The sequence below is a fragment of the Cebidichthys violaceus genome, unplaced genomic scaffold (genome assembly GCF_023349555.1).
Source record: "Cebidichthys violaceus isolate CVI_PGR_0920_01 unplaced genomic scaffold, fCebVio1.0.p SCAF_6, whole genome shotgun sequence".
In the NCBI taxonomy this organism is placed as follows: Eukaryota; Metazoa; Chordata; class Actinopteri; order Perciformes; family Stichaeidae; genus Cebidichthys; species Cebidichthys violaceus.
In genome coordinates this window covers 14,777,576-14,793,323 of record NW_027176816.1, presented here as the reverse complement: position 1 = coordinate 14,793,323, position 15,748 = coordinate 14,777,576, and the positions used below count along the sequence as shown (strand labels likewise).

The window sequence follows — 15,748 nt, the reverse complement described above, 5'->3', positions numbered from 1 at the left end:
CTATCAAACCATAGCTTTGTTTTTACATTATATCATCTTTAATACATGAAAACAAAACAGAAGACATATCGGACCAAGACAATACCCCACCGCACCTACTAATGCCAAAATGAAGAATAACAATTACTTAATATGAACAAAAAGTTAAGACAGCAGGTGTACTGTAATTTTTTTATATTTCTTCATTCAAACCAGCCCTGATTACTGAAGCCCAATAAAGATTTGGCATATTATTGTTGAAACAGCATAAACAGCTCTGAAACAAAGGTTTTATTTTGTCAGCCTTTAGTTATCAACATCACATTGTGTGGACATAATGACCTTTAGATAAAAACAGCATGGAGTGAACAATCAGTTGGCGCACCTGAATAAAAAAAAGAAACTACTTTAAGGCTAAAGGCATACATTCAACAACAACACTCACAAAACATTCAAAATGTTTTAGATGGGTAAAACAAGGTTGATGAACACAAGATTATAGCTGGCTTAAAGCAAAAAACAGGCAATGAATAAACCATAAATAAGTATAGAGCAGTGTTTTTCCAGCAATAAAATTATCCCTTTCATAGACTCATTAAGTACCATGGCGACTTCAGGAGCACTTCATATAATGCCATGAAGTAAGATAGACCTCAAACTATGGTTGAATCCCCATATTTCATAAGGACTTAATAATTCCTGAATATGAATTATGAGCATGACTCATGCTAATCATGAAAGATGTTTCTCCATTCAATTTGTTGTATTCTACAATCTCCAGAAATCTAGTGCACAGGAAATCCAGATTTTAAATTTAACAGCTTAACAAAGCATTTGCTTCAAAATGACCAAAGAAAAGAAAGGTATGGTAGAGAAATCAAAGTATCATAGGCTAATGATTGTCATATCTCTCAAACATACGTTGTGTTATAATTATCACTGGTAATGAAGCTAGATAGTAACACACATATTCACCCTCCCCCCACACACACCCAGAATGATCACAGATACAAGTGCAACCTAACGTCAACCTTAGACAAATATAAAACATGAGCATTAATGATACCAAAGAATTTATCCGTGTTACTGTACACTCTAAAAGACAGGAGAACATTACAAATGCTCAAAACAAAGGCATCGTCATATATTGTGAGCTGCACTGTGTCCACAGGACTGTCTCAAGTAGGATGGTGGGGCTAAATGTCCTTCAGTACTGAACAAGCATCGACAAGGCATCTCCTCCATAAAAAAATATCTCCAACCCCACAAACAATTGCTAAAATTATCCTCAACTGAGGATCTCAAACATTGTTGACTACCTCTATGCATATGCAGGTTTACAGTAACCACAGGTATCTAATTAGATACTTCATAGAGGATCATACCATCATTTACATCATTATGCATTAAGAAAGAAGTCTGAAAAGGCTCAGGACAAAACAGACCAGCCGTTACTGATCTCTATTTGTGTAAGTGATACTATATGCAACAATCTCCAACTAAATTTGTATTCTGTCAAAAAATATAATAAAATTTAGAATTATCTCAGTTAGTTTCAACATAAAATAATTGAGCAAGGAATTTCAAAGCTACATTAACCAAAAGGTCTCCATCATTCCTTGTCTATTCAGAGGCAGTAAAACTCTAATTTAACCACTAGGGATATATACTACACCCGAGAGCCTCATTGTGATTGACGATGCTGATTTATGATAACCAAGGCCAACTGATACCAAATCAGTTTCTCCACTTGTAAAACAAAACCCAACTTGAAATAAAACACAGTACCTAATATTTGCTACTCTTAGGTCTAATACCTAATATAATTGAAAATATCTGTACTGGCAACCAATTAAACTGACTCACTGAAGTCTCAAATGCAAGAAGTTGATTGTACAGTGCAAATTTGGTAACCCTAAACCAAAACATAAGGGGCGGTCGATCAGCTTGACAGTGTGAGACTAAATAGGTTTTAAAAGAGAAAATAAAGTATTTGTCTGGTTTATGTATAGGAGTTTTAAAACAAATACCAAAACATATCTTCAAAACAAGAAAATATAATCTGTGGATGCAATCTTTCACTAAAATCATCATTCCCTTTATACCACAGCATGTTCTTCTGAGTGTACGTTTCACATGAGAGACAATTAATGTTGCATGACCAAACCAGTATAAGTGGTGGCATAGCTGTGTTCATACTGTAACAGTCCATTGATATAGCAGTCCATCCACTGCAAGTAGCCTCATATCTGAGCTCTGTGGGAGCACCATTAACCCAAATCCACTGGGACATTCACTGGACTTCATTTTCACAGGAGAAGTTTTGTGGCTTCAGTGTCTTCCAGGTCACCTCAAAGACAACACATGGACGTCTGGAGTATCTTGAATACTGGGGGTCCCTCCTCAGTCTGGTCTGATCTGATCTCAGGGGGGACTGTGCTTGCTGGGAGGCGGGCTCGGGCTCGGGCCTACCTCTTGTAGTGGCTGGGTGCGTCTGCGAACATGTACTTCAGTCTATAAGCTTCAGCCAGGAGGAGACCCACTTCCTCGTTGCCCCAGTGAATTGTGGGAAGGTTCTGCAGTAGCATAAGAAGGCCCTGAAGAGCAACAGAAATCTACATTTACAGTGACACTATTTTGGAAGGTAGAGGTTAATAACAGTTCTTTAACCCTGTATTCTCTCTAATGTCCATCAGACGACTCCTCTGGTTGTATAGAAGTCTATGAGAAAATGACTCTACTTCTCTCTTGATTTATTACCTCAGTAAACATTGTAAACATGAGTTTATGGTCTCAATCTCTAGTTTCAAGTTTTCTTTAATACTGTTTTAATATCAAAATGATCACATCATTTTTCTTTGCTTCCATAAATCTGTCTTTACAGTAAGTCTTGTTATCATCTGTTGGTACTTCAATCAATATTTAGCAGTTACGTTCTCAGTTAAGTGTGGATGACTACAAAGAGGACAGATTGGTACCTGAAAGTCAACCATGGAGAGGATTTCTTTGCGCCACTCAATGAGGAAAGCAGAACAGACGTACAGGTGGAAGTGGGAGAAACCCTCCGCTTCAGCCTGCAGAAAACCAAGCAGAGTAACAAATACTGTATAATTGAGTGAGTGTATAAGTGAATTCTACAGTAGTTTTTTTCAGGCAGCAGTTTGTGCTGCTGTTGTACTGGGTTACTTTCTACTGTGAAGGTTTGTAGGTGGTGTACACTCTGCTCTACCTGGTAGGTGTCCCAGAGACGAATAGTGCAACGGAGCGGCAGCTCTCTCATCAGCAGATTGTTCATCCACCGGAAAGCAAACTGCAGATACTCCACCTCATACCTCTTGAAATGATTGTGAATGTCCTCTGGACACACACACACACACACACACACACACACACACACACACACACACACACACACACATTAAAGATGTGGGATAATAGCTCGTATCTGGAATCAGCTGTGTTAGCTTTCTATCACTTTCTGCATGCATGATTTGAATTGTAAACAAGCCCAAAGAGAGGCATGAGCAGAGTGCATGTCAGTGCAGAGTACATGTGACACACTAAACTCCTTACTCACTGACAGGAGTCCACTTACCATCTATCCTGCTGACCAGCTCCTCTAAAGCTTTCACTTTGTTCTGTATTCCAGGCTGAGCAAAGGTGTAGTTGTCCTGAAAGGATAGCATGTTCAGTAAACGGACACATTTGCAGCTTTAAACAAGTGTTTATTGACGTGTGTGCGTGTGACCAGACCTGTATTCCATCCAGCAGCTTGCTCATGCACCAGAAGCTGTCAGCTTCGATGTTTCTCTGGGTGTCCAGAGGCAGCGCTGCCACCTCAAAGTTCTCTACATCCTCTGCTGGGACAACAAATAACACTGAATGACACCGAAATGGCCGGACTCATACAGATGACTCTTATTCAGATTGATTGAAGAAATGTTTATGACCTTGGATGTGATGCGGTATCAGCCCTAGTAACAACATTGTAAAATATACAGTAGGTACACAAAACAGACAAAAAAAGTGTTGAACCAGAAACAAGGGCTGACATGAGTCACTTGGTCCAGTGTCAATATAACGGGGCTTTCCACCAGTGACTTACTGACAAACTCAGAGAGGAAGACGACAAAGAAGGGCGTGACCAGATCATTGATTCCCTGGACGTAACCGCTGGCTGGGTGACGGATGGCCCAGATAAAGAGGATACGCTCAAACACCTGAGAACAGAAAGACAACAACAAAACGGTTGATTAATGTGTGCGGGCGACTCTGGCTCAGTGGTAGAGCAGGGTCCTCCTTCAATCAGAGGATCGGCGGTTGGATCCCCGGCTCCACTAGTCCATGTGTCCTTGGGCAAGACACTTAACCCCAAATTGCTCCCGTAGCCCCTGTCATCAGTGTATGAATGGGTGAATGATGACATGCAGTGTTGAAGAGATTCTCAACTCTCAGGTCCTGCATATCAGACACACAGTATGTTGCTCTTTTGATGCATTAATGAACATTGAACATTAATAAAGAATTATATGGCCTGCTCTAATGAGGCTGTGATTAAACACAGTCACAGGTTTCTGGTAAATGTGGACACAAATCTTTGGTGTTTTGAAAACCCATATAATATCACCACATTTGAGGAACAAGCCAAGTTCCTTTTTATAGCAAGTGTAGTAATCTGATGCTGGCGCTTCCTCAGTGACTGTCACAGTCATAGTATAGTATCACTCACAGGGTCATGACTTATCTACAGTAGATAACATCAATTTGTATCTAAAGAGAGTGTCCAATCTCATATGTCTCTGCTTGACATGAGTTAAAGCAAAGTTGTTGTTGTTTTTTTTACAATGAGGCCTGTATCAAGGTGCTAGTTCAACTTAGTCTGGCTCTCTGTTGAGGTTACCAGGCTTCACTGAGGCTAACACCTGTCATCCTAGATAATCCCTATCAGAAAGCTGGTTCTTAATTTCTAATCCAGCTATGAGACTATAAGCCAATTGCATGACCCTAAAATCAAGGCTCGAAAACTACACAAACAAAAATGGTCTCAAGGACAGAAAGGGAAGTCTGACCTATGAACCTATTGAGCTTATAAAAATGTGTGGATTTTTATTCTCTAATAAAAGGCGATAGTGATTCTACCTTGTATTTCCACTCATCATCTCATTGAGTCTAAGCAGATTTTACACTCACAAAGTCGACAAAGACAGAATAAGAGTGTTCAAGAAACTCATGATTATAAAAAATAAACACAAAACTGATCAGCCGTTCACATCTTACCTCCTGCACTACGGGCTGCTGGAACAAGGGAATCAGAGGGTTGGTTCTTGGAATGTCGATGTGGATCTGACAGGAAGAAACATGATTGAGATGTTACTTAAGATAATCAAAGCAGATCAAAATTCGCCACCTTTTAAGTGGACGTCCAATCATTGTTGATGGTAAATGCAGTAAATTCCTCAGCACGTGCTATATTGAGCCAGAAAGCTGAGTTCTCTTGCTCGCTCAAATGTGCTGGCAGTGCCTACATGTACCAGGATACATTGCGCATGTGCTTCTGACTTCTGTAAGGTCCTCGTCGACAATATTCTCTCTCCGTATACTCTGGCTCCAATTAATATGGCTGAATATGTGAGTAGGCCAAAACACTGTAAATTGGGCCCTAGTCCGGAACGTCCTCGTCACTCATATCGTGGCACACCATTTTCATAGTTTGCATTATAAGCAAAGAGAACAACAAAGTTCTGTTTTTAACTTTAATTACAAAATAGAACTTACAACATGTTCAGGAAGTTCTGTTTTAGAGCAGCATCTATAGCAGGGGTATTCAATTAACGTTCAGCGAGGTCCAGTTGGAGAGAATTTCCTCATCCAAAGGTCCGGAACACCAAATAATGTCTTAACTTGCGTTATGATTTAGTCCCATGTATATTGAAGTAGCCAACAGTTGTATTAACGTCTGTATGTATTCAACATCTGACTGTCAAATCAAATAAAGAAAGTTCAATTGAATAATATCTAAACAATATTTATTGTCAGATTTCAAATTGAACTGGATTAATTATAAATAATATATACTCTAATAATAAATAAATCAAAGTAAATTCAAGTAAAATGTAGGCTGAATTAAAACATGAAATATATATCAGTAAGCTTTTGAAAAATGTGACTTAAAATAAAGTACTTAATTTTAGAAAAATGAATTTAAATTGGGAGGTGTGAAGTGGTCAATCAAAAAAGCCACGATATCCATATTATTTTCATCTTCTAAAAAGAGAAATTTGTGTGCATGGACTTTATCTGTGGTTATTGAAAGCACTTGTTTCAGCTCTATTCCTCTCTGTTAACATCATTGTTGGACAGTGAATTCATATGTTAGGAGTCTGATCATTTTGGGCTCTTAGATCGTTTTTGTACCTTCATTTCAGACGTGAGTGGGTACGTTTGCTCAAAAGATGTGTGCTTTGTCTCGTAGTGGCGCTTCACATTACCGCTTTTAAACTCACTCCATGGTCTCTGAACATATGAGACATACTGGTTTTGATCTGCCTGTAGGAAGAATGAAGTCCATTTATGGTTAAAGACTGGTCTATCTGGTCTCGCTATCCACAATTCTCTTCTTAGAGAACACCATGTGAAATAACTTCTCTAACTCACGTACTTCTCCAACTGGAGTTGAGACGCTTGTAGGAATACACATAGAGTATATGATTTACAACGAATGTAATTGGGCTGTGTGATTCCTGGACCACTGAACGAGTCCAGCTTATTTTGAAAATAAAAGCACTCTGTTAGAATTTATTAATTATCAATTATCAGTTTTAGGTACGGGTCCGCATACAACAGCGTTTGGGTCTGGAACCGGACCGCGGTCTGCCTATTAGTGACCCCTGATCTATAGCTTCCCCCCTAGCTACCCAGACGTGGACAGCTGAAACAGCCTGTAACTCTTCCTACCTCCAACTACGTTACTGGCACGACAAATGACGGCGCTGGATTCAGGAAGTACAAACGCTTTCTCAGCAGAACTCTTTCGAGGTCAATATACCACACTGAGGAATTTATTGCTTCAATCCACTACATTCACCATCCACACAGAAGGTGGCTTTAACTTGAACTGTAGTATTACCTGTCTGTATGTGTCTTTATAGTGCTCGTCTGTTCTGGAATGGTAATACTGCTCTATGAAGCCAAAGTATTCTTCCCGCTTCCTTTTTAGCACCAGCTCTCTGCGCTCCTTGTTGGCCGGCAGGTAGCCCTGTCAGAGAGAGAGTTACATGAACACTTTCAGAAGAAGTGAACTGGCCCGTCATTTGAGATAAGAGAGGAGATAAGGTTGCCTATAAGGATAAGGCTTTTGATATTATGTGAACATTTTCTGAAAAAGAATACAACAGGCTCACACAGAAACTAAAAAGAATGTAACTTGGACTCTCTAACAGGCTTTGAGACCAAATGCTGTGCAACAAGCCAAGATACAGGAAGGTCACGAGACTTACAGAGAGAAGCCTCCATGTGATTGGCCGGACTTCTCTTGGTATGCCCGACCAGCTGTGCTTCCGGAGTTCCTCTGTAAGAGCATAGAGCAAGATATAAACAGTTCATTGCCAGCAGGGATCCACACACAGAGACAGACAGAGTGTGTAGTGTTGACCTGGAGCCAGTATTTCCTCTTATCTAGCACTATGAGAGCGTTGCTCTCCTACCTAGGTCAGTGTTGGGACTAGCCAGCAGCTGCTTGAATTTGTCCAGCCGGCTCTTCTCCCTCACTGTCATGGGCGGTGCTCCCGACGCGTTCTGGTCTGACATGCGGGCCACCAGTGGGATGATGGGACGAACTGGGAGAGACTGCTGCTTCTGCAGTGTGGAGCGAACTGTAGAGTGCCACACAAGAAAAATGAGAACCTTTTTGTAGACTTTACAAACAGTAGACAGTCCACAACAGCTAAATGCAACCACTGCAAATGAGACACAATGTTCAACTTAACACCCAAAGTTAGGGCAAAAATGTGTGTATTATATTAACTTTTACATTCATCCACTCAATCTTACATTTAATTTCCTGTTTTGTTACTTACTGTAGGGATGCTTGGACTTTGCATTTAAATGTACAGGTACCAGATTAGATTTGGAACAAGGGGCTACTTATATCACAGACGAGGATTATAACTATCTACTGTTCCATCAGACAACAAAACCAACAAATCTCGTCTTCATTATCATAGTTATGTGACGGGTATAAATCAGCTGAGGGGTCAGCATTGAAGGTGGAGTCAGCGATTCTGGAGAAAAATTGTTGATGTTTGATCATCTCTTTTGTGCTAAGAAATGATGACAAAAGGCTATAGAATAAAAAAACTACCACAGTTAGCATCCAGCACTGACTTCTATTTAATGTATTAATGTAACTTACATTATTCAGAGTTTCAGCAACTTAAGCTAAAATGCCATCTAACCTGCATGTGCTAGCATGTGATGTTTCCACAACATAACAGAGAGCAGCATATTCAAAATACTCTGGTCTATAAACTACCATTTCAACGTTAATATGATCCTGAAAATACCTTTCAGATGGTAATGCTATCTGTTTTGGGGAGTTCTGATAGATAAACTAGTAGTTTTTTGGAAAAGAGGAGAATGTCTGGGACATAATTTCTAGGGATAATAAAAGATTTTCCAAGACATTTGACTTCTTCTCTCATTTACTAGGTGTTTTTACTCACTGGAAAATTGGTCAACTGTTTTCCAGGATGTGTGGAAACCCTGCTTATCAAGCATAATTGTGATAAGATACACTATTAGTAGGGGTGTAACGGTTCACAAAATTCTCGGTTTGGTTCAATACGATACAGTGGTGCCACGATTCGGTACGTTTTCAATACAGCAAAAAAGCAGAAATGCCAAATCCTCACTGGTGAGACTCTCAAGGGGGCGTGTCAGATTTGATTCTCTGTTTGGGCTTTTGTTTTCTTTGCAAAGCATGAATTATGGTCTGGAGAAATGGGCTGGTGAAGGAGTAGTGTTACGGGGCTCAATAGCATTAAGCATGTTGGTACAGCCTGGTTTATCACTACAGAGTAGGGATATACCTTTAGCCCTGTTTGAATCAGGAGGGAACAGATACCGAAACGCTACGGAAGAGTTTGTAACGAATACCACGTGACTATTCACGTACACTGGCCGTGATGGTGCCGGTGTAAACAGGAAGTAGATTGGTTGCTTAGTTTGAAAAAATATGACAGAGTAACAAAGTAGTCTTTAATAATGAAAGGTCGAGTTTGATACTTAAGATCTCTAAAATCTTCCTCTATAAACTCAAACAGACACATTTCCTGGAAAGTTTTATTTTTCAGACTTAGTTAGAGCGCTGCGGGTCTTGCTCTCTCTTTCTCTCTCACCTCATATTTACATTAATATTAACACTTACACACAAAGGTTTACTAGATTATGGGTCCATAAATGTGGTCGACACAAGTCTCTCACTCGTTCCCTCGGTGTTGTTTCTGTTCTCACTCGTAGCTCTGCTGGTGTCTGAAGTCTCTGTCTACTAGAGAGCAATTACTGCTTTTGTTCCTCTATAGTTTATGTGTGTTAACTTGTTGTACATAGTTGTACAGAACAAAATACATGAATTAACCTGGTAGTCGATCGGTAATCAAGACTGTTGTTGTTTGTGAACATTTGGTCATGTGATAGGACCGTGGCGAATCAGGGAACGACATCACGTTACGTCGGGTGGGTTGCCATGTTTGAGCGCAGTGGCTCCACCAATTTCAGCTATATTGTATTTTTCAAAAGCAATTTAATATAATTCAAACGTATTGTTTCGGTTCGTAATGCGTACCGAACCGTGAGCCCCGTACCGAACGGTTCAATACGAATACGTGTATCATTACACCCCTAACTATTAGTGAACAGCACTGTGGTGTTCATGTTAGTTATCTCACTGTCTGTCACTGGAAACACATTAGTACACATCAGAGCATTTGGAGAAACATTTTCAGGACTGTAAAATGTTGAGCCAGGCACATGTTAATGAGCTGAAATAATCCCACTAGCCCCATCTGCACTGCCAACGTCTGTAATTAGCTTCACTATGTTATGTTTATTTTATTTGATATGAACATCACAGTGGCATTAGAATTGTAACATAAATGTATGCACAAATGAATCCCCTGATAAGCTCCTCAGGAGCTCTTAATGCCAAATGAAGCTCTGCAGTGTATTGCCTACATACCAGAGGACGTGTTGAGGTGGACGTCACTGCTAGACTTCACAACCTTGCCGTTGACGTGCTCGCACTCCGCGTCCTCCTCCCCCACATCCAGGAGGTCTTGATCCTCTGTCCCGGGACTGTGTGACTCCCTGGTTCCTGCATCCCCGACCTGATTCTGCTGCTGCTGCTGAATGGAAACACATCAGAACATCTCCTTTCATTTCACACTTTCCACACTTCATTTCAATGCCCATGAACTGCTAAGGGACAAACAGGAGGTCTTGTAGCTACCTGGTTCTGTGTTGACGAAGAGTGGAGGCCTGATGGGAGGGATGAAGTTTGGGCTTGGGTCCCGAGGAAATCCTCGTCCTCCTCTTCGTCGATGTCCCAAGCGTCATTGGTACTGCGGGCGAACTCGTGGAAGCTAGAGGCCTTTTTAGACTTGGGATTGTTGAACTTGGGCTTTGTGTCTTTGGGATACCTGCAGAGGGACAGATTGAGAGATCAAACAGAAAGAAAAAGAGACAGGCAGACAGAAAATGTTCTCATTCATGGCAGTGCTGGTGCATCAAAAAAGCAGACATTTTTTAGATGATATCACCCAAAGGAACACAAAAAAACTAAACAGCAAAACCAACAAAAATCAAATAGGTTGAACAATGTAAATGTCAGCACTGAGTCACACTGGTACAGTACTGGTGCATGCAATACACACATGTTCAAGTACTTGAAGCAGGGAACAATGAGCTGCAAAACAAGGTTGAAAATGGGAGACACAAATAACACACACAAATAAAATGCATCTGTGTGGGTAACATGACGTCATGCAGTCCGGTTGGGTTTAGCACTTACGTGCGTCGCAACCGTGGGTCGAGAGGGGGATGCTGCGCTCCATAAACTGGTTGTACACTGTAGAAGAGGACATGTGAACCGCTGTCACCTCTGTGCAGAAAAACACATGTAGCCTCCCAGTCTTTAGCCCTGCTAATGCTAATAGTCAGCTAATCTACTCATCCATTATTATTCAGAGGAAAGTTAACACATGCACATCCTGTCCTTGTATGTGTTGCTCTTTGTGAACATATTTTGCCTTGTTTGTTATTGTATATTGTGTATATATATACAGTATATGTATATAGAAAAAAATAAAAGTGTATTGATGCAATGTTTCAACCTACAAGGTCTTTGTCAGGCAAACATCCATGTAAACACAAATCTATAAATACAGACAATAAGTGACAACTCCATATATTGTATGTGATACACATTTATGGGGCATTTTTTATATGACATATTTTTTAAAGGAGAATCTGTGCAATACAGAGGTAATGTGAGAAGAAACAAATCAGTAAGTACCCTAGGTTTGACATGAGGACACACATTAAAAGAATGGAATTTTATATTTATTGTTTTATATGAAGTTTTAAGTACATTTTCTCATTAATAAATATATATTGTATATATATACACACACACACACACACACACACACACACACACACACACACACACACACACACACACACACACAGTACATGTATTATATATATAAAAAATTTGTGTATATGTGAGTTTTTTCAAATCCCCACCCCTAGGAGACCCTTAGACTTTCTCAGTAGCATGAAACATTTTTTATATATTAATTGAAGGGTTCCTATGTTTTAAGAAGATAGTGCTTTTTCTTTTTGATATTACACTATGCTCTGAATATATAATATTATTTAAAAAGTGTTTGATTAGTTTCAAATGTAACAATTTTCTCATAATGTAATAACTTATTAGATTATGCACAAACTGTTATTACATTATGCTCTAGTTTTTATTACATACAAATTATTACATTATGCACAGCTATTACATTGTGAGTTGCTACACACCATGCTTAGGTCTACTGCAGCCTGTGTGTGGATGGCTAAAAGACTTATGGGTGAAGGCACACCGTAGTTTCCTGCTGGGAGTGGGGTGATATTTGAGAATGGACCAGAGGTTGACATATCAGACTTAAAGATCGCTGAAAATGTGTTTTCATTTGAGATGTGTCTCAGTAACGTGCCAGTGTTTTGGGATAATTTAGCGAAGCTTGAAACCCAGTGGGGAGTATTTTGTGAAGACACAGAACCAGCAAATTCCGCTTTGCATTCTGCCTTCGCTCAGTTCTTCCCTTTAATTAAATAACTCTAACCCTGTCTTCTTCGGATTGTACTGTTTGCAGTGTGTATTGAACAAAACTAGGGGACAACTTGCACACCCCGTGTTCCTCTCTACCCTGTGGTGGCCATTATGTTCAATGGATGTGAGAATCTTCTTTCTCAGCTCAGCTTCTTTCCAACTCTCTGGGGACCCAAAGCAGACACAGTCAAGAGTCACAGGATGGGATCTGGGCCAGACCCACTACACGCTTCTCTTTTTCTTTATAGAAAGTCAAAGGCAGCAGCCTCCTCCTCCCTATTCAAACGTTTAGGCTTTTAAAAAAAAAAAAAAGTATTTTGAATGGATGCATGATCAACAGTCAAACTTCAGCTATAATTGTTATTACATAGCGTTGGAATTAAGGCAAGTGGTCATATCTGTGTCTGCGTTATCAGCACAAATCAGATATTAGTTACAGTGTTGTAAACAACTAATTATTTTTCAGACTGTCAAAAGAGGGAAGCTTTTGGTCAAAGTAACGGAGGTCTTCCGTTGAGGAGTGCTCTCTTTAATAAGGATTCTGATCACAGATTGGGGGACAAAGGAATGTTGTTGAAAACTTTTTTTTCTTTCACCAGTCTAATAGGACTTTTTACTAATGATAAGCACTACATTCAAAGTAGATACTTTTGTGTGAATATCACAAAGCAACAAATAATAATATTGTGGACTGTCTAATGGTGGCTGCCCACGCCTGGGGCTAACCCATGCCAACCTATTTAACGTAATTTGCATTAACAAACTGACAGTAAGCCTGGTGGCTGAGAACCGGGCCTGCTGATTATCTGGTAGTGCCAGAGTGTCTTGTTTATCAGTGTCAGACTTATTTTATCAGGAGAGGCTCAAGGGCAGGCAGCGAGACTAGCGGCTTGCTTTCCTGTCCAAACATGTGTGTTTTCCACCCACCACAGTTAGAGAGAGATCAGTGTGTGTGTGACACGGACAGTAACGCCCTCTCCTTAGAGAGCCTCTCCTCTATGATTACCCAAACACACTGCACAATATCCCCCACACACACACCCTCTGCCTCCCCCCTGTCTGCCAGTGGTTGTCCTGCCCTGGCTCATGACAACCAGTCAGAGTCTGTAGTTTACAGATACATAATCACATACGTATTAATATCTCCTGATATCTTATCTATGAAGTCTGAAAAGATTTCCTTTTCCACGAGTGTGCAGGCTGAGGAAGATACCTGCATGTCCTCAGTGCCCATAACAACCCATTACCATGATGCCTACTGGGCAAGCTCTACAAGCTGGGACTAGCCTGATCTGACCTAAATTAAAAGCAATGGTCCACATGATTCCGCCCACTTCAGGAAGGTAATGTTATTTTTCCCATAACACATAATTGTCTGTACATTGTAATAAGCGTCCCCTATAAGACAAAGACAAGCTTGGGCCTGGTCAATCGGTTCTTGTTGGTGAGCTTTTGGTAATTTCATCAAGCTGCCACAAAAAGAGGATGTATTTCATTTAACTGCTTCCCTCTATGACTCATCAAACAAAACTCACAAAGAGATAACAAAATAAGAGATTTGAGGTGACAGCAGTGAACCTCATCCAGACATACATCCTTCTCTGTTACCTCTCCTCATAGCTAGCCCGTATTAAGTGTCACCCCCTCCTAGTACAGACTGAGTAAGCATATGGCGGGCGTGACACCTCCACTTCTGAGCGTGAGAAACAAGCAGAGAAGATGGAGATGTGTTTCTCTCAATGGAGGCTTTCATAAAGATACAGTCAAACCAGACAGTGGGCAGGCCGGAAAGTCCTTAAGTTAATGAAGTGAAACCCATTACTACAATACGGTCACCTAATGACTATTCTTGAGACACTTACAGTGACAGTTTATAAGTCAGCTAAACAGCTCCGTTTTAAGCTAGCGGTTGTATTCCAATATATAGCCTACTTAATTATATTGATTCAAGCTACAATAGGATATTAGCTATGTTATATAATGCTGTACTGACCGTTAATGGTATTTTCAACATTTAACAGAATCCGTCTGAAACGTCTAAAAGGAATGAAACGTTAGTCCTGCTTCATTTGATACAGTTAAAGGAGAGTAACGTTCGAAGTAAAATAAACCCACCTTCCGGGAACCTTTGCGTTTCTCCTCCAAAAATTGATCCTGTTCTCGGTGGCCATACTCGGATAACACAACCCCCTTCAGACCGACACGGAGACCGGCTCCTCGCACGAACAAACCATAGGGAAACCGTTCCCGCGTATCACTGGCGACAACTCAGCCCCGCTCGGCTTCTTCTGGTGTGTCTTTTCAGAAGTTTAAACGACCGGCAGATAGTGATATTTAGCTTTCATATGCGGTGATGTCTGATACGGAGCACTGGAAGCCGCCATCTTGGAGCACACCGACTGAAGCGCGTGATTGGCGGGTGAGTCGAACAGGTGCAGTGAGAGCGGCCAATAGAATGAGGAGGTAAAGTGACGGTCAGGGATGCTTGGTGTTAAAGACGGAGACACGAGGTACACGGTAGAAACCTTTAGCTGGTAGGGATAGGTTTGTTGTCTTTCTGAAGAAGCCTTCTGTTCAGAGGTAGAGCCGTTGTATGGACATGTTGACACCTGCATGTTGAAATGTCTCTCGCCCTGTCAGGTGGTGAAATTCCCACAACAAGCCAACATGGGTTCAAACTCCTGTGCTAGCAATCTCCGGGAGACACGGTTTATTAATGCATGGACTCTGGAAAGTTTTGGACCTTTTTAGTTTTCCTACAAATGATTAATCGAAAAAAAATGCCGTCATTTTACGAATCCGCCAGCAAAAAAAAAAAAAAAAATGTAAAGTTACATTTGATAATAAAAATATCCCCATGGTCAAAATTCTGAGATAGAAAGTCGAAAATATGAGATAGAAAGTCATAATTATGAGATAGAAAGTCATAATTATGAAATAGAAAGTCGAAAATATGAGATAGAAAGTCATAATTATGAGATAGAAAGTCAAAATTCTGAGATGGAAAGTCAAAATTATGAGATAGAAAGTCATAATTATGAGATAGAAAGTCAAAATTATGAGATAGAAAGTCAAATTATGAGATAGAAAGTCAAAAATATGAGATAGAAAGTCATAATTATGAGATAGAAAGTCATAATTATGAGATAAAAGTCATAATTATGAGATAGAAAGTCATAATTCTGAGATAAAAGTCATAATTATGAGATAGAAAGTTGAAATTATGGAAGACGGCGGGGACGGACATCAGTGATGCAGAGAGGTGACAAAAATAGCTTTGAACAAAGTTAATGTAATAACTTGTGTTTGATGATATTTGTCTTTGTCACTTTCTTTAAAAGTTTGATCTTTGATAGAGTAATGTGGGTTTCTTAACCCTAAATTAAA

At 40.1% G+C, this 15,748-nt stretch overlaps 1 protein-coding gene across 3 annotated transcripts; it reads right to left on the bottom strand.

The window, feature by feature from the left end:
• Nucleotides 1-249: 249 nt before the first annotated feature.
• On the bottom strand, nucleotides 250-14,747 carry tbc1d22b (TBC1 domain family, member 22B). 3 transcript variants are annotated; one of them, XM_068733361.1, is made up of 14 exons: nucleotides 14,477-14,747; nucleotides 11,045-11,101; nucleotides 10,484-10,673; nucleotides 10,214-10,379; nucleotides 7,683-7,850; nucleotides 7,476-7,546; nucleotides 7,106-7,234; nucleotides 5,257-5,322; nucleotides 4,085-4,199; nucleotides 3,733-3,839; nucleotides 3,575-3,650; nucleotides 3,209-3,336; nucleotides 2,958-3,053; nucleotides 250-2,576 (listed from the first exon to the last, which is right to left on the bottom strand). In XM_068733361.1, the coding sequence occupies exons 1-14, from the start codon at nucleotides 14,530-14,532 to the stop codon at nucleotides 2,448-2,450; spliced, it is 1,554 nt and encodes a 517-aa protein (XP_068589462.1). In that variant the 5' UTR covers nucleotides 14,533-14,747; the 3' UTR covers nucleotides 250-2,447. The 3 variants fall into 3 exon arrangements, with proteins under 3 accessions (XP_068589462.1, XP_068589463.1, XP_068589464.1); XM_068733362.1 differs by having other exon boundaries at nucleotides 3,733-3,836; XM_068733363.1 differs by lacking the exon at nucleotides 11,045-11,101.
• Between the last annotated feature and the right edge of the window lie 1,001 nt (nucleotides 14,748-15,748).

Excerpts from the sequence above, each read along its gene's own strand:
- tbc1d22b (XM_068733361.1), bottom strand. The coding sequence starts at position 14,532 with ATGGCCACCGAGAACAGGATCAATTTTTGGAGGAGAAACGCAAAGGTT. Across the intron at positions 3,651-3,732 it reads AGCTGCTGGATGGAATACAG|GACAACTACACCTTTGCTCA; the intron begins GTCTGGTCACAC and ends CTATCCTTTCAG. Across the intron at positions 3,054-3,208 it reads GTCTCTGGGACACCTACCAG|GCTGAAGCGGAGGGTTTCTC; the intron begins GTAGAGCAGAGT and ends GGTTTTCTGCAG.